We start from the raw sequence: 18,126 nt of genomic DNA, 5'->3' as shown, positions 1-18,126 counted from the left end.
GAGGAAGTGCGTGCTCCTTCAAGTGCGCCGCAGGTTCTCCTTCGGCTGCTCTTCGACGAACACTTGTTCTTCGGCGTACGCACGTTTACGGCTCTGAGTGGCCGCGGAGACGCCGCGTTTTCTCTCTGAACGTTGCGCAGCACAGTGTGAAAAATTCTGAGAGGACAAAGGCTTTTCTTTTCCCTCAGGCTTCTTAGTTTCTTCTTGAAACGCCTCAGCTGTCATTCTTGAAGCGCTGACTGAATATTTTGGCACTGGTTGAAGAAAGTCACGACGTGACTACGGACCTTGCACTTCTCAGGACGATTGCGAACTAGCTCAGCCGCGTTTTTACGGAAAACGAGGAGACACTGTCCCAGTCGGCAAATGCCTCGTTCGAGCCTATGCGGCCGGCTTTTCACGACGGAGACGTCCGATTTCTCCCTTTTGTTACTTCGTCCTCTGCTCCAATCCTCTTTAGACAAAAGTTGAGCGCACGCCGACTTCCATCGCTATATCGAGAAATTTTCTTATCTCTATTAGATGCCTTCACTTTCCGTCTGCCGAATTCCGTCTGCCGAACACCTCTGTACTAGCGTCACAGTGCAAAAGTTGCTTTGAGGTGCACCATTGCACTTACTTGGATATCTTTTGCGGAGTGCAGTTTCACACAGAGTTCTCCAGCACACTGAACGCGTAGGCCGCGGTAATGCTGGCCGCCACAAAGCACGAGTTCAACACAGCAGAACGGGTAATTTGTCGATGAGCAGGTGGTGTACCGACGGCGACGAGCGTCGTGTCGCAGATGGAGCAAAGAGAAGACATAGCAAAGAAAAGGCGAACGATGGCGGAAATACTGCAGCTCGTCCTTCGAAGAGACGCTCGTTAAAAAGATGCTGTAGTTTCAGTTTCGAATCTCAGGCAGCCGATGTCTCGTCTCATTCATGGCGGGTATTGTTCATTGTTGATCGCTTTAGACGGTCATTTATCATCCCGACGTGCTATTAGACGAACTCCACAGCTCAGAAAATTTGTATAGCTGCATCTACAAGAAGCACGTAAAACAATTCATTAGCATATTTAGAGGCGTACAGCGCGAGAGGAAACGAATGAGGAGAAAGAGGAATGCTTTAGTGCGTGCCCTTTTCGATGTGCACAGCGCGAAAGAAATTGTGGAAGAGAAAGAGGAACGGAGGGCAAGCGCTGTTGGAAGTCAGCTGCGCCAAGCGTCACGAATAAAAACCGTTTCAGGCATAATTTGGTACGACATGAAACAGTTCTTGATACAATACGTTGTAAAAGCAGTACCATACCTTTTGGAGGCGCTGATGTGAACCAGAACAGTGCCGGAACCTCACCAGATAGTAGCCGCGCCCGTGCGCCGGTTCCATCGAAACATAATTCGCTAAAGTGGTCACTGCGAAGTCGGATGCTTAGTGAAGGTGTCGACCTATCTTTTTTAGATTTATCCCCCCATTGATGATATAACTTGGGCTTAGAGCGCGGGAACGTACACCACAAAAAGCGCAGCGTTAGGGATGCGAGCGCAAATGGACGATATAGAGCTGTGTAGACAAGTCTCCGTACGTGCTTTGTGTAGCGACGTCCTCTTGTCTGCTAGTGTCATCCCATTGCAATGCAAAGGACCCTTCTTTTTGAAACGTTTTTCCCGGAGACTATGCTGGTCTCTACACGCAGTTGACAACGAAACAGGTAGTCATTGTCATGGAAAAAGACGAGAATACCAAAAACCAAAATGGCAAGGTGACAACAGTATCTGAAAAGCGAAAAACCATGCTGATGTCCCATTTCGTGCACTGCCAAAGGCTGACATCCGGAACGAGGCCGCTTACTTCCGGCAGCTCCACTTTCGGGCGCCCCATTATAATGTCTAATTTTATTTTCACGTGAGTAGGATTGCTGCATATGCTCCCTACGGAGGCCGGAATAGCCGGTTCGCTTTCCTCTCAGCGCTCGCGCCTCTATTGGCTAAGTGCGATCACCTGGACTTCAAAGAAGGTTACATTCACCGCAGAGAAGCCGACTACTAGGCATTGCTTGGCATTGAATTGCTGCCAAAACCTCCATTTACCTAGCTAGTGTCCTCGCGATTTGCCAAAGTTCTTTGGCCCTAGTGCAGTTATAGGAAAATGCGATTATTACTTATCTGGAAGAAAGGAGCACTCAGTTTTATTGATAAGTTCTCTCTTGCCATCGAGAAGGTTGTTCCAACCACTGGTGGCTCTTCGAGCAGATGGCGCCACTTCAGCCTCACTGCTTGCTATTTGTTCGGATAGGTCGCGGTGCTGACTCATCTCGAGTCCAAGAAACGGTGCAGCAGTAACCGTCTCGCTCCCTTACTACATCAGTATAAAAATTGCGAGAAGAAACTGCACCTGCGCTTTTCCACCAAGACATAATTCTGGCTCATCGAATCGTTTGTGTTCAAGAGTTTCTTGGGGAGAAGTCTGAAAAGGAGCTCACTCGTGGCTAGTTTTGGCTTTTTCTAATGCTGAAGGCATCTCCGCAGTAGCACATCTTCAAGGCGTCCCACTCTTGTGCCAGTACTTCTCCAGTAGGCACCGATGCACACCTACGAAGAAGGGCTGCAGTATAGTCAAACGTAGCAGCCAATCATGGTGTAACCGCTGCTAGAAATTTGCGAAGATTTTAGAAATGAAGGCGTCTGGAGCTACTCGGGGTCACCATTCTTTTATTTACAAACATAAATTTGCGACTTTGGACCTTCTACGCACTTAGGCGACTTCCTTCAACACCCTGCGCGCCTGTCTCTGGCATCACACCTCCTCACTCGTCCCCCAGGGCTTTGCGTCCCTTCTCTCTTACTCCCTCGCCCGTGCGGTGTATGACGTCACATCCCAGAATGAGACATCAAAGGGAATCCGTGGCCACGGTGCCCTTCCAGCAAGATATAGCCTAATAAAACAACATAAGGGTACCGGCTAACCACAAAAGATATCTACGCAAGGAAGGCTTCGTGTTTACTGCAGAAGGCACTTGGGCGCCCTGTTTGTGGCGCACACTTTGTTAATGAAGCAATGAACTTAAATAAACTAATAATTTCAACTTGCAGTCTTGAAACTATAAGGAAACCTGACCCCATAAAGGTGATGTGAAAACACTGCAGAACAGCGCACAAAAGGCGCTCTGTATGACAAAGATGGTGCGCGAACACCTAACGTTCCCTTTAATTAATCACAAATGCTTTACACTGCTGCTTCAGCTGCTTGCTTGTCATCCTTGCATCCCTCGGACATTTCCACCTGAAAGAAAAGCGAAGGTAATTTTAATGGATATTGGTAACTGCATCACACTCGCCAATTTCATAACTTAGAATCTATATAGATTTTACAAACCTTAGACATCTATTACATTTCTCCTCCAGGGATTATTTCAAACTCACAACAGATAAGCCGTACCGCATCGCACGTGTTTCCGTTTGTACAGTGGCGAGTAGCAAGCATTAGCCCAAGTGACCGAGGACCGCAGCGAAGTAATGTTACTCGCGGCGCTGCGATTCACTAAAATGCCCATAACGACAGTGCCAGGCTATCCCTACTGCTCAGCCTTGCGAGAGGCTTAGCAGAAAGTCACAGCCTTCAGAAAGTTTTTTCTTGCGCCGCGTCGGTCGTCAGTCACTTGCGCTATTCTTTTTACTCGCCACTGTACGTTGTTGACTGCTGGTACTCCAGCCATGTCGGCGGTCTTCTTAACAAAATTGAGCAAGTTCACTATATCGCTCAAAAGCCTTTTCGCGAAATTGTGGCAAAAAACATTGTTCATTACTAGAGGGCATTCGAAAATGCATGGAGTTAGCCAGTATTGCTTTACATGAGATGCTGTGAAATTTTGCTAATGAATTAAAAAAAAATAATACTTTTCAAGGTGCGTGCATGCCAAGTAATTTATGGCTGCGTGAAGCGCCTGAAGTAATTTATGGCTGCAAGAAGCTTCAGAAGCAAAAATATATTCCGACACCCACAGCATGCATTTCTGATAAAGTTTGAAAGTCCTCATGGCATCAAATACTTCTTTTCAGTTGAGAATTAAGACCTTTCGGATGTCACCAGGAAAAAGGCACAGTTACTTTCGTCTGCTTTTACTTTCACTTTTGCTCAGCTCTGAAGACGCAGTAGCTCTCATGCTTGAATATTCAAGCAATATATCCACTAACATATCGTGGTGTTTGCCCCTGGTGCGCCGACACACGTCCCACACTCTTCCACATCCCGTACGGATGCGGCTGCAAATCCGAACACTTAAATGCTCCTGGCGCATCATTTGAGCGGCGGGAGGTACAGCTGTCCGGTGACTCAAAAAACGCTGGTCCAGCAAGTGCGTCGAGAAGCCATGGAGAGTGGAGTCCTGAAAGGAGGAAGCCACCCGCTCGACCTCAGGTTCAATAACCTCCTAGGTTTAAATAAATGTTTCTCCTCCTCTTGGAACAGCCTGATGTGCTTGCCTGCAAGTCCCAGAGTTCGACTCGAGTGACCATGACGCCCTTTCTCGCCCGTCGAATATTAACAAAAAAAACCTTAGCTATATCAAAATAAAGAATAGCAGGTCTCACCTACTAGTTCCGTGACTAGATTTTTTGGCCGGCTTTTTTGACACCTTTTAAAGCTCAGGTTGATCGTCCAGGTGATGGCGAAAACGCCGCTGATGACTGCGAACGCCAAGTACAGCAGGTCGTACGAGCCGACGACGTCGCGAGCGTATCCTGTAAACAGGGCGAGGCGCACTGTTTTCAATCCGAATCGATACCCTGTTCAGTGTGCCGAGACTTTTTACAGCACAGTAAGCGAGCACAAATAATGCTCTCAGCTGTGTTCAGCTTCGTTCAGGTGCTCACTCCACGACGAGATCGGTGGTCTCGTCGGGTCTCGTCGGTGGTCTCGTCGTTCGAACCCAGGACCACGGACGCGGTGGTCCCGGGTTCGAACCTCGGACCGAGACGAATTCCTCTTTAACTGCGAAATTTCTGAGAAAGCTGTATAGCTTTCCTTTGTAGCCATATGGCTGCGCTTGGGTGGATGCCAATGAGTAATTACTCCCTTATTACAAATTTACTCCACCTTGGGGGATTCCCCTAAACATTTGACCAACAGATATTTTCTGGCATGTTTCTGTAAATTAAATGAATCAATTGAAATGCAGAGCTAATCAAAAGGCCATAAGCATTAGGGAGAGTTAATGGGTAATTCAGCTTCTAAAGGTCGTCACTAAGCTCTCGAGGTCATGGTCACATGTCCGGTGCGTTTGGTAGACCGGACTTGTTGGACAGCGCCATTTGAGCGGCGCAAGAACGGAGGATGGCTCACTCACCAATGAGTGGCGGCCGGGCGAGGCAGAGTAAGCCACCGACGAAGTTCGTGACACCCAGACTGAGTGGCAGCAACCGGTGGTCGAACAGCTCCGCCACCATGACGGTAGCGGCGAATATTCTGCCGCCTGCCGCCAGGCCCGTGAAGAAGCAGCTTACCATGAGAACCCAGTACTTCTTCGTGAGGACCATTAGAACCATGGTGGCTGCTTGGATGGCGAAGCTCCACAGCATCAAGGCATCTCCGCTCAGCAACTGTGCTAAGGAGAAGCGTCACTTGAGGATGCGACTAGCAGCAGCGTTACGGACTTTATCAAAAGCATACAGCCCAAAGTAACCTGCTTATTGGAGATAGTTGTGACGCCCGTTATGAATCGCCATATTTCTTAAAGGCAGAACATTCCTCTCTCCAGAGTATTATTGTTAATTTGAGTTATTACTAGTACAGCAGTTGTTGTGCGAAATGCTTTTCACCCTTACTTGTTGTTTGATGTTTAGCCGCCTATTGTGTTTTTCATTGCTCATAATTTCTCGTACTTTGCTCGACTACCCGCACTATAACTTTCATTTTTTTTATTGTATTGTTGAATATTTAGCGTGAATTGTACTGAAAAATCTCCTGAATAGAGTAATCTAATGCGTTTCTTGTCCCGTGCCGCTACCGTCTGATGAGAAGGCGAGAACGTCGTCAGGCGTATTGCCGCTTTTTTTCCCACCACCTTCATCAAATTGTATCTGATGAAAATAAACTTTATTATATTATATTATATTATATTATATTATATTATATTATATTATATTATATTATATTATATTATATTATATTATATTATATTATATTATATTATATTATATTATATTATATTATATTATATTATATTATATTATATTATATTATATTATATTATAATATATCTCGTCCTCACTTCTCCGAAAGTTAGGACTTCCACTGATGCTGCAAGACTACACCCCACAAGGCTTAGAAGCAAACGCCTTTGGTTCTTTATTTCTTAAAAACGCTGTACGTGAAGCTCTGACGCGCTAGAAAGAGAGAGAAAAAAAGTGGTAGGGATTTGAAGTAGTTAACCCGAGTAGACTTGCCAAAAGCACGTGGTAGCCTGGTTGGCTCATGTTTTTGCTTTGCTGGGTCGGGGGCATGTCTGGTGACGATACTAGACTCAGGCTGAGCGCTGATCGGGGTTAAGCTAATTTTATCTGTTCGCGCCGCAGACGGAAGTTGATGGAGACGATGACGTTGATGGAGACGATGGAGACGATGACGATGCAACAAATAACGCAACTATTTAGCAATAAGCACACTACAGCAGTAGGCACTGGACACTAGTGAAAACATCATGTAGTAAACATGCTATTTTTAGACAAAAACACAAACCAAAGCACTAAAGAACATAGGCTAGGATGAATTTAGCCGGAAATGTTTTAATTGTTTTTGAAAGGCATGGAGAGTAAGTGAAGTTTGAACATTATAATCAAGATTATTCCACAAATGAGGACCTCACCTTGGAGTCCAGTATGAATCCGATGGCCACGCGCGACACCAGGTCGCCGACAGAGCCCACAGTGACCAGGGCGACGGCCTCGTAGCCCATCAGCCCGATGTCTGCGCCGAAGTCCACGATAGTCAGGCTGAAGGACGACAGCACGAAGATCGAGACTGCCCGCGAAACAGCCACGTGCAAGAACGTCGGGGATGCGAGGGAGCGCACGTTGTCCGCCAAGGTGCTCCACGTCAGCTTCCGCTCCGAGCCGAGCAGCGGGTCTGCCTCGTGCGACCGCTCGATGTCTGCGGGACACCTGCCCACGAATGGTCCACTGAGCGCCACTCCAGAGCATTATCTTCAGTTAATGAGGTAATTAGCCTAATGATGAGCCTAAGTCCGTATCAGCATAATATCTGCAGGAGAATAAAAATTCGTCCTGGTCCAGAACACGAACCCACGACTACTACATCCACAAAGCCGCAGTTCTTCCAAAAGAGCTAACTACGGATACTGCCTGCAGATGGCAAGGCGAGGACGAATTGTTCTTTAACCGCGAAGATTCAAAGAAAGTTAACTAATTTCTTTTTGTAGCTGTATACAGCTGCGGCTTAAGTGGATGCTAATATGTAATTGCATCCTGATACTCTCTAGTCACTTCCATAGTTCTCGCATTGACGTTGCAGTGTGCGGACATTTCTCTGGTGCGGCACCATGGGCCCGAACATGTTGGTCGGACCCATCCGTTTACTTGTACAGCAGACAATGGGTAGTCGTTCTCTCATTTATCTTCCTCTTTATACCAGGTTGAGAAGTGCAGTGTTAGAGAGCTGGTGCGCCTTTGCTCCTGCTCCGCCTCCAATATAGTAGGAATGCTCCGGCGTTCTCTTCCTGGCTTTTCTTTTTGTTGGTGGTGTTAAAGTACTCAGATGACATGCTTGCATCAATTAAAACATGTAAAATTAATACTTTTAGCTTTTCCTGTGCGGAATAGAGCAGTGCGAAGCTTTGCACCGAAGTTTGGCTTGGCCGCATAAGCTTTCGAAGGTAGGCAATGATATTGCCGACATCTGATCGTGAAAAGTGCATTATAGATCCGCAAAGCCCGGTTTACTTGAGAGTGCAGAGGCTGAAAACAGCTAGTAAGAGAGGTTTTCAGTACTGTGTGGGTTTTTACACTTGCGAAAAGTAGGTCAGGTAAATCGATGTGGTCTTAGGTCTAGCCAAGGAAGCAGAATCGCACTCAAGGCCGCAGGTATTCCATAATATTTGCTAATTTGTTTACTCTGACGAAACTTCTCCTTATTCTAGCGGTCGCTTCGCTCATTCACATGGTCACCAAAGGCAGGAGCAGCTGCTGCTTTGGGTATTGTAGTTGTCATAGGGCAAGATGTCATTTACAACGCAATAAATAGCGCACTGAATCAGTTTAAAGGGTACTGGCACTCAAGTGGCAGGATGAGGGCAAAGCAGAGACCACCGAATCTCCAACGCATTCAAACAAGAGCTTTCCAACGTATCAGAGCCCGATTTGATTAGCTTTTGTCAAGGCTTACTTTTGAAGTTAGGAGTCATGAGATTAACTTTCGCTTCCTCATTCGTTCGCGGTTGCGTTATGCGCAGACTCCTGTGGGAGCTCTTCGCAATCACGTGACGGAATAGATTGCTGCATGTGTACTGCAGAGGATTTGCCCAGGAATGTGTGAATGTGTTGGGGCTGTCTCGGTGTGCGAGGATTAGACAGCAAGTTTCCTTATTGGATTAGCGTAACGGGCTAGTATGTGACCTTTACATCGCTGCCGAATCTGAGGAGCAGGTTGAAGCGGTCGCCTGCTCACCCGGGATTCGCGACGATGTCCGCGCAGCAAGACTTCTCAAACGACGAAGTCTCATAACTGATCTCCCGGGAACGCTCAGCGTCAACTCGGGGTGATGCCGGCTGGGTGCAGCCGTCGTCGCGAGAGGCGCAGCCGTCGCTAACCGGTATCCGGTCGACGAAGATGCAGCCGAAGAGCATGTTCAGCTCCAAGGCACCCAGTATGAGCAGCACTGTCTGGAACTCGAAGGCTTCCCGCAGTGCTTCTATAACTAGCGGGAACACGAAGCCTGATATGGAGGCCACCACGAATATCAGCCCCATGGCAGCGCCCCTGTAGCGGACGAAGTGGCGGGCCACCATCGTGAACGGCAACAGCTCCGCGCAGGCCAAGCCAAGACCTGCGAGGTTAAGAGGTAAACTAAACGGCAGCCGGTGGCGCAGATCTTGCCAGCGCTGGGATTCATACTCAGCTATACTTTCACCTGAAATCTGCAGTTTTAAAGAATAGTCCTTTCGAGTTAGGAAACTGCTTTTTTCGGCATATCACTGTTAGCAGTATAGCGCATCAGAATACTATTAAGACGTGCTAACTAGCAGGCTGGTTCACTAATGCTGAGTACTTAGCCTTTTAACTATTGCTGTTAGTATTATTTTTTACGGAGAGGAGTTTTTACACTTCAGAAAATGTAGTTACCCTTTGCGCCCTGGCGCAACAAATTTTGCCTACATCGCTTGAAAGTAGCTCCGTCCGTTTTCAAAACTCTCTCTCTCTCTCTCTCTCTCTCTCTATATATATATATATATATATATATATATATATATATATATATATATATATATATATATATATATTACTTATCGTGGGCTACACGTCTCCCAATAAATAAGAAAACAGTTTTAGTTAAACAGTTAACTAATGAATATTAGTTAACCAGCCTACTAGTAGCACGTCTTAGCTGCATTCGGATGCGCTATAGTTCTGACAACGACTTCTCCGGCCGTACTACTTTAGAGTTAGGTTTTGACTTCACCTTGCAAATACACGATCGGTTCGGTCACTTGCCGTAGAGGACGCCGTAGAGGAAGATGATGAGACCGAGACTCTGCGACAGCGCGCAGAGCATGACCGGTATAGCGCAGAGTAGGGCGCCAGCCACAAGCAGGACTCGGTCCGAAATCCACAAGCCCAGCACACCGCACAGCGGGCCTGCAGCGAGCGCAGAGAGGAAAAGCTCTCTCAGGGCCGACGAGCTGCGCTCGGCGACATGTTTACATGAACCCGACAGCGGCGGGTCGAGTCAGGGGAACGACCTGAGCAAGGTCATCCCAACTCGACCACTGCGTGTTTACATAAACTCGGTTTTAGCGAGTCGTGACCGGTTCAACTGCAGCGACACCAAGCGTCGAGCAGTGCAGCGGGAGAGGGCAGTGGCAGCCTCCAAGATTGCGGCACGGCACCGCTGTTTCGGAGGCGCGACGGCCTAAGCGAAAAACAGGTCCGCATTAATTCATATCCCCTCTCATTAACCCGACTCTTCGATTTGACGCGGTTTACATGCCATGTGCCGTTGGGGTCGAGCGAGTCAACCCCACCCCCTGCAGCAGAGTTGACTGGACTCGCTCCCTCGACTCCCGCGCCCGACTCTGCCGTGTTTACATGACCCCAGTAACCGGTTTTCAACTCACCTCCTCAACTCAACTCCGGCATGTAAACGCCGTTATGGAACGGTCGCCGCTCCCACCCTGGCGTTGTGAAAGGAGCACGTGACACTTACACAGCTTTGTGACGCGCGCTCGTAGGCGTGGCTGCGTGCGCTCCCCGGCCGTGCGGTTTCGGTTTCGCCCATGTGCGGACCCAAAGTTCTTTGCGCCGCAGCAGAGACGAGAACCTCCTTTTCAAAAATCTAAAAATTGATACGGATATTACTTACGGGGAGCTACAAGCCTCTAAATAAACAAAGATCCGAAATGTAACTGCTAAAAACTAGCCGAGTAGATATCACCTGATCAGCCTTCTAGTTAACAAGTCTTGGCTGTATTCGGATGCGCTTCCCCGCTGATAATACTGTACACAAGAAAGCGCTCTTAACTCAAAAAGCCTACCTTTAAAAATTAGGGAAAACCTTAGGTGGCGCACTCTGCAACGGGCACGTACCTGAGAGCTGTGACGTGATGATGGCGACCGTCAGCGGCCACGATGCGAACTCCCGGCTGACGTTAAGCATGTCCATGAAGCCGACGTACATGATGGACTCGGACCTCAGGAGCATCATGCCGAAGAAGAGGTACACAGCCGCAGAGGCCGCCACCAGCCAGCAGGCCCGAGAGTCAGGCGACGCCATTATGAGGACAAAAGGTGGCTGCTAGTGTCCGCACACGACAGGGCGATCTGCTCGCTCAGTGCGGTGGACAAGCATCGTACGTATGAGAACCACATTAAGAGGGTTGTAAGTGGCACTGATTACAGCAGTTGAGTTTGCGCTCTATACATCAATTGCATGAGCCGCTATTCACAGCACTAAACATGCATCACTCATGCGCACGGATGGATAACCTTAGTCAATTGTCATCTTAATGTGTAACTTCTCAGCACTACCGCTGATTACTACAGGTCGTATTGATCGTGTTGGCATGCACACATAAGATGGTGGCGTATGACTGATAAAATAATATGGTGCGCCGGCAAAACTATAAGCCGCAGTAAAAGTTTAACCCCGTATGGAAGTAGTCCTAAAGTCCTCCTGCTGCTGTCACTGCGATGAATAATCAAATACTATGTGCAAGAGCGGCAGTATCCCGCGATTGATCTTTCGCCGGCTTATGATAAAAGCAGCGCAAATATTTGGGAGAGAGATAGAAGCAGCTAAACATGCAGGAACCAAAAGGCGTAATCAGAGAATCGGCCTGCGCCTAAGGTTTTTCATGCCTTTCTATCTGTTTGCTGAAAGAAATGAAGCCAAAACGGCCTAACGATGTCAAAATTGTCGCTTAAGGCTGCTACAAGCAGGATGCTCAATAGGCCGTGTCACAGACGCTTCGGGAAGAGAGATCGCAAATTACATTCGAGAAAAGCGTAAATCGTCGCTGTAGTCATCGTCATCATCGCCCCCCTAATCATCGATAAGATAAAGTCGAAGCTTCATATTCGCAAGAGCGGTGCGTGGCGTAGTTAGGGGCGAGTGGAAACAACCATGAAGCGGGAGGCAGCTTGAATGTTGCGCAAGTGTCTGCAACACTCCATAATGCAGGAGTTCTTTATGTATACAGAGGAAGACAGAGATGATTAAACGCGATACGGAGAAACTGCACTTCACCGCATGAAATGTTTTCGCTTCATGTTTTAAGCCCTTTTCGAAAAGAGGTCGAAGATCGCTGCCACATTGGGCCCTGGGCTGTCGGAGACAACTGCCAACAACTGATCGCAGACCAGAAAGGAGTTAAAATACAAACCTCCTTCACGCTCTTCCCGCTGCCCAAAAGTTGCCTCGGTGCAACTGGTTCTTTGATAAGTCTGCACTACCGCTACGGAGCCTCGTGCGAAAGGAGGAAGAAAACGTTAAGGCAGTTTACCTGTTGTAATAATCGCTGATAGTCGCTGGTTAATCTCCCATGACAGGACGCATGTGAGGGATGAACTGCGTACTCTGATACAAGTTGGGCCTCACTCATGAACTCTGGTCGGCTGTTCCTGTTTCTCTAGACAGCTAACACTCGTAGTGAATCGGATCAGCGGCAAGAAGGGGACGCCTTCCCTCTCGCATTTTCGTAATCGCAGCGCCATGTCCACGGCCATCAGCCGTTCCGACAACTTCTTGAGATGCAAAGTAGAGGAGATATGACCTTGCTCTTCCACTCAAGCTCTCTCAGGCAAGGCCTCTTTCAGGTGAGCTTATCGTTTCTTTTATCACGCGTGTTTTGGCATGATAACCTCGATTCTTGTCCCGGAGAATAACGTCGGCACCGGAAGTGAAGTGCGCTTTGGAGGTTGCTAAAAGTGAACAAAGAACGTGGTGCGCCCAAGTCTCGACGCGCTCGCCGGAATTCGGGCTCGTGGTGAGCTCTGAAAAGCCTTTACAACGTTGGGTGAGTTGAGCTCTTTCCTGAGTTCTGAGGCACCTAGCGGCAGAAACGAGCCTCCGACATAAGAACCCAGCCCATCCCGCACCTCCTAGCAGCTAGCGAATACGAGGAGGATGGTTTCATCGCTAGGTCACCGCTGAGGTGGCCTAGTGGCTAAAGTATCCGCTCTTATATATCAATTCTAATAATCTGCATTTCTTCGCGTTCATAAGCAAGGTAACTCTGGATCGCGTTGCATACTCGTAACCGTCCTGTGAATTTTTTTTCCCTGATTACTATCCCGCGTGGTTGGCGTTCTTAACAACCAAACGCTGCAAGTGGAATTGTTTTTCGTCCCCTTCATGCAAGCAGGGGATCCGGCAGTCTGCAGGCACTTCGTGCGCTGCGGCATCGCGGACTCGAACACATGCCGATCGGAACTGCCTGCCTCAGCCCAAGGCCGTGTGTGGTCTCCATCTTAACGTTATCTGTCCACTCCCTTCATTCACGGCGCCGTCAGGTGTTCACACCCAGAATCCTCGGTGGGAGTGAGACAGTTGCAGCTACCTTCATTTCCTCATGCCCTCAGCGCCACCGTCGAAAGCAGTGAATTTCCAGCTTGTGGAGCCAGATTCGCCGAACGCAAACAAGGATCGGCTCAGATTTAAGTACGGTTTCTAAGGAACTTCACCTAGCATTGCTACCGCGTAATAAGCACGGAAAGCCTGGCGTTCCTCAGAACGGGCACCCCGAGCTCGCACCGCGGACACGTCACGTGCACAACGTAGGTTGTGGGGCACTGTGTGAACGTCACTACTTGCCAGCCAATCAAGTTTTTTCTGGACAACGCCGGATGGCGCCGTTTTTTTTTTTCTCCGGTGAGGGTGTTGTTATGCTATCGCATATAGCAGGCTTGTGGAAGCCGTCCTAAGCCAATAGCTTTAACTGCAGTGCCACAGAAAGTTGTCCCGGTTTCTTTAGCCGGTCTTGCGTAAATTGTGTACAATATTTGATCGCACTCGAGTTGTCACAGCTTATTTGCAATGGCGTGGACGCTACAATACAAGTCGATAGCTTCACAGTTGGAATGTCACACGCTGGCGAGCCAACAACGCAATTCTGGAAGCTGTCGCGTTGTCGCTTCGCGCTCTTAGTTTACACTTTTGCTAATGATGCATAGTAAAAAAACAAGAACGTGTTCACTACGCATTTAAGTAAAACTCTTGTTTGGGCGAGTTGGTTCATATTTGAACGGGTACGTACTTGCGCGTACTTGCGCGTTGTGTCCCGTCTTCGCGCAAGTACGTACCCGTTCAAACTATGCATTTGGCTGTGAGAAGGGCGTTAGGATCCGGACCGGGAAGTTAGGAGTTGCATTCGCGGCCGATGTGTCGTTTATTTCTTTTTTAGCTGCGAGCCCCGCTGTTCTACGCTCTACTAAAAACGAATGCCGCAAAACCGAACAGTATCTTACCCATAGTTGTCGATATAAAAAAGTTTTGCTTTTTGACCTGCTGTAAAATGCGCGCGGCAATCGATATATATTTCGATGAGTTAATTTTTTTCCTTTATGACTACTTATTAGTTATGACAACTTCGATCACGGTGGTGTAGAAATTTGTTATTATCAAGCTGCTTCAGACATAACTGATAATATGATTGCCTTCCGGTTGCTACTTTTCATAAGCTGTCATAGTGACAGAGAAATCTGACCGCTCAGGAAACGTTTAATGTTCCTAAGGTTATGAACTGATCCTTTAGTGTACTGGCTTTCAGGATTATTAATCAATTATATCGCATTTTATGCGGTAATTCCTCTGCCAAGAATTTCGGTCCATGTTTAGAGCGCTTGAAAGCACCTGTAGCATCTGTTTGCACGAAAGAAACCAACATAAGAAAATTCTGCATTGTGGAAGCAGGCTCACGCACAGGTACGAAAATCGCACGTAGCGTGCTCTTCAGATAAAATGAATAAACAGTGACTGACACAAGTAAAAATTAAAGATAGATGTTTCAGAATTAGATCACATTCTTCTCGTGTAAGTACGAACTTTGTGAAATACGTTCATTGTGAACAAGAAACCCGTAGCAGTTTCGAAACGTCTTTCTCTAATTTCCCCACTATGGAGAGTGAATACTTCTTCGTTTCATGGCATCATAATGCCCGGCCAGACAGATTTTCGTCGCACTCTCGACAACATTCTCTCGTGTTTTCTCCACTTTTCATTTGAATTTATTAGTTCTTTGAGACATACAGTAGTCTCATGAGCTGTGGCAAAAGGCAATATTTTGTGCCTAACAAAAGCCACAACACCCAAAGCATTTACGCTCTCTCCGGGGGAAAAAAAGGAAGCAAAATAGGAAAGAAAGTAATAGCACAGCAAGTAGCAATTTCATTCAAAAGAAGAGAGAAAAACACAATAAAAATCATCTCATATCTAACAAGCAATTCCAAGCAAACAATACTCGGGAAAGCCTATGTCTAACCCTTTCGAGGAAAATAAACACAAACGAGGATGTCATTTAGAAAAGCTTTCCAAAAAATAATTTTACTCATGGTAGAATGACATGTAAAAATAATTTTTACTCATGGTAGAATAATATGTTTCCAGCTTCTGTAGGACATTCGGGTGATTGTTCAATATAATAAGAGTTTAAAAATTCAAAGCCTTTGCTCCGTAGTTAATGCGTATTTGTGGCACACAAATTGTTTCATGTCTCAAGTTGTATGACGTTTCTTTTGTGGCGAAAATCTTGCTAAAGTGTTCTTGGCGGTCTGTCTGAGACGAAATGCTTTGAGCCATAATTTATCTAACAATAGTAACTTATTGCAAGTATTCCAAGCTTATTAAAAAACGGCGTAGCGTTCGCAAGGAAGTAAAGGTTACAAATGCACCTTAACGCCCTTTTTTGCAGCCTAAAAAGTGATTACAGGTTTGTTTTGGTGGTGGTGCCCCAGACCAAAAGTGAATACTGCAGGCGTGAGTGCAGACAGTAATACAGTTGCTTTTTCAGGCTTAATGGAATAAAGTGCTTCAACGGGTTTATCGTTCGTATCGCTCTGCGAATATCTGCTGGGATGGATTCAACGTGGATCGACCAATAATGATTCTCATTAAGCTATCTGCCCAAAAATTTTGATAGCGGCAGGTTTTATACAACGCTTTATCATTAGCTTTATAAAAGCACAATCGGGCTGACACGATTCTATCTGTATAGACATGATGAGAGGTTAACGGAGCGGTCAGTTCCAGCACTGGCATGACACACTAGGTGAACGAAGACGCGATCCCAAACATGAACGCACAAAGCACGTATACTTGCCTTCCCGTAGTTGCAACGTAACATGCTTGCGAGGCATTTGACTGCGTTCGCACTGTGGAGGCACCGACAACTACACGAGCTGTTGTGCAGCAGTGTGTCTTACTGGTCCCATGTCGCCACACGCGCCTCGGTGGCCTGCTGGGCGGGGACAGTGGCCTGCAACACGGTTCCTGACCCCACCACTCGTTCGTCGAGCGGGTCAGCCTTGCGTCTTCGGCAAAGAGAGGTCCATAGTGAAGTGTTCGCGATCATTTTGTTCGCCTCTTAGCAAGTTGCTCACTGACACGTGGCCAGATACTAACGCCAGCAGTAGCTGACTCTCCACCGGCGCCGTTCTCGTTCTACTGACCCCGGAAGATAGAACGGCCATGAATTCCAAACGGCACGTGCATCAGGTGACACTCTTCATTTTTTTTTTTTTACAAGAAAACGTTGGGCTTGGGTGGAGAGGGAAGCAAAATAAAAGAGTAGTCAGAAGTGGATACAGCCATGACACGACACCATTACGTTGTGTCAAGGGCTAAATGCAGCCTCGGCCAGTGAAGTGGCGTACTTACGGACACTCCAGTGCTATCGCGCGCACCAGCGCTCGCACACGGCACATTATCAGGGAGGCAGCAGTCGCTTTCCTGGAGGCGAGAGGAGGAGGGAGCGGTTGCAGTAATAGCGCTAGCAGCGAGACGAAGAAAGGAACGCGAAAAGATACGCATTTGAGTGGGGCTGAGTCAGGGGAGAAATCCCTGGAGGCTATTACGGAGTAGCTTGCTAACGGGTAATTTATCTTTGGCAAGTAGTCGCTGATCAGAGCCGCGCTGAAAAAATTTGCACGAAATGGTGTCAACAAGTCACAATGGCTCCGATGCAATGAATCTGTGGCCCACTGTCGGTTTCCGGAAGTCGAAAACGTAAAATACCTTGCAGTTGTGAAGTGGCAGTGCCACAATAAACCGCGTAACCTTAGCCTCTGCCGATTTACACTCATATGATTGTGACGTGCATATCCTCAAGCGCCGCCCATTAACTCACCGACTTATTTCACTCGTTATAGAAGCTCGCTGATATCAAATTTAAATTACTTGTGACGGAAGTAAAGTGCGCAGTTCGTGCACGTCATACCGCATTTTTCGCTCCAGTTTATCCAAGTTGTCTTTGGAAGCCGTGGCCGCATACCGAGCTTAGCTTCGTTTCCGGGCCTCCATTCTATCTCACCGAACTGCCCACGTGCGCCACCTTCCATGGTGCACACTTGACGCAAACCGAGCTACGGTGGATAGAACAACTGCGCGTAATGGGGCTGGCACGCACGCCTGCGCAATTCGGTTTTGGCTCAATGTCATCATGGCAACCGCACTGCTTCTACATTGCTCTCACATGTACAGTCTTTGTCAAAAGTTTAGAGCCCAGGGGGTTCGCTTCTAAGCCTTGCAGTGGGACTCCTGTAACATTCGTGGTAGTCCTACCCATTGGAGGAGGCAGGACCAGAAATCTTCTTACCTTCAGCAAATTTGGAGCGCTGGTGATGCATTACGAACCAGACAGTGAGCTTCAGAAGCAAACCCCCTGGGCTCTAAACTTTTGACAAAGGCTACGTGCTTGCACCTTCCGAAGTGGCTCATGTCGATCGAAAAAATAATAAACTCAAGGCTGGCTCGGCGGAGGGCAGTACAATCGCGCACACCTACCAACAGAGAACATTGAACTTGCTTCTTTTTAGAGCGAGATTCTACTCCACGGGGTACAACTTACGATTTCCATGTGGATGAAACAATGACCTTCAATGCCGCACAAAGTCAAACCGAACCTGACTACGTGGTGGTATTGTAGTGTGACCCCATGATCATATCACTATAACCATTGGGTACCTGACCTTGACCGTTGACCTTGATCTTGATTTTGACCTTCACATTTGATTTCAGACACTGGAGACCATGCGTAAGAGCTTTCGCTCGTATAACTGGGTTCGAGCCACGTTGAACCCCAGACATTTTTTTTTCTACTCCATTTGTAGCATGCGCCTCGTTTCTTGAAAATCTGTTGTGGGTTTTGTGCCTAAAGGGTGTCGTAGGCGGAGGGCGCAGTGAAGGAGTGCGAGAGATAAAGGC

The 18,126-nt window shown here is 47.5% G+C and overlaps 1 protein-coding gene across 5 annotated transcripts; it reads right to left on the bottom strand.

Annotated features, from left to right (window-relative positions):
• Positions 1–2,469: 2,469 nt before the first annotated feature.
• LOC149341839 (monocarboxylate transporter 12-like) lies at positions 2,470–12,468 on the bottom strand. Of its 5 annotated transcripts, none has more exons than XM_089544078.1 (8): positions 12,212–12,465; positions 10,797–11,030; positions 9,705–9,848; positions 8,661–9,039; positions 6,844–7,138; positions 5,326–5,578; positions 4,571–4,720; positions 2,470–3,263 (listed from the first exon to the last, which is right to left on the bottom strand). In XM_089544078.1, the coding sequence occupies exons 2-8, from the start codon at positions 10,981–10,983 to the stop codon at positions 3,235–3,237; spliced, it is 1,437 nt and encodes a 478-aa protein (XP_089400204.1). In that variant the 5' UTR covers positions 10,984–11,030; positions 12,212–12,465; the 3' UTR covers positions 2,470–3,234. The 5 variants fall into 5 exon arrangements, with proteins under 5 accessions (XP_089400204.1, XP_089400206.1, XP_089400207.1 ...); XM_089544080.1 differs by lacking the exon at positions 12,212–12,465 and adding an exon at positions 12,092–12,201; XM_089544081.1 differs by lacking the exon at positions 9,705–9,848 and having other exon boundaries at positions 12,212–12,468.
• Positions 12,469–18,126: the final 5,658 nt, after the last annotated feature.

Source organism: Amblyomma mixtum, chromosome 5, assembly GCF_055824585.1.
Source record: "Amblyomma mixtum isolate Tamu chromosome 5, ASM5582458v1, whole genome shotgun sequence".
Classification (NCBI taxonomy): Eukaryota; Metazoa; Arthropoda; class Arachnida; order Ixodida; family Ixodidae; genus Amblyomma; species Amblyomma mixtum.
Note: the sequence above shows the minus strand (reverse complement) of the source record. Positions and strands in the feature narration are given on the sequence as shown.

Excerpts from the sequence above, each read along its gene's own strand:
- LOC149341839 (XM_089544078.1), bottom strand. The coding sequence starts at position 10,983 with ATGGCGTCGCCTGACTCTCGGGCCTGCTGGCTGGTGGCGGCCTCTGCG. Across the intron at positions 4,721-5,325 it reads CGCCCGGCCGCCACTCATTG|GATACGCTCGCGACGTCGTC; the intron begins GTGAGTGAGCCA and ends CCCTGTTTACAG. Across the intron at positions 3,264-4,570 it reads TCTAGTCACGGAACTAGTAG|GTGGAAATGTCCGAGGGATG; the intron begins GTGAGACCTGCT and ends CTTTTCTTTCAG.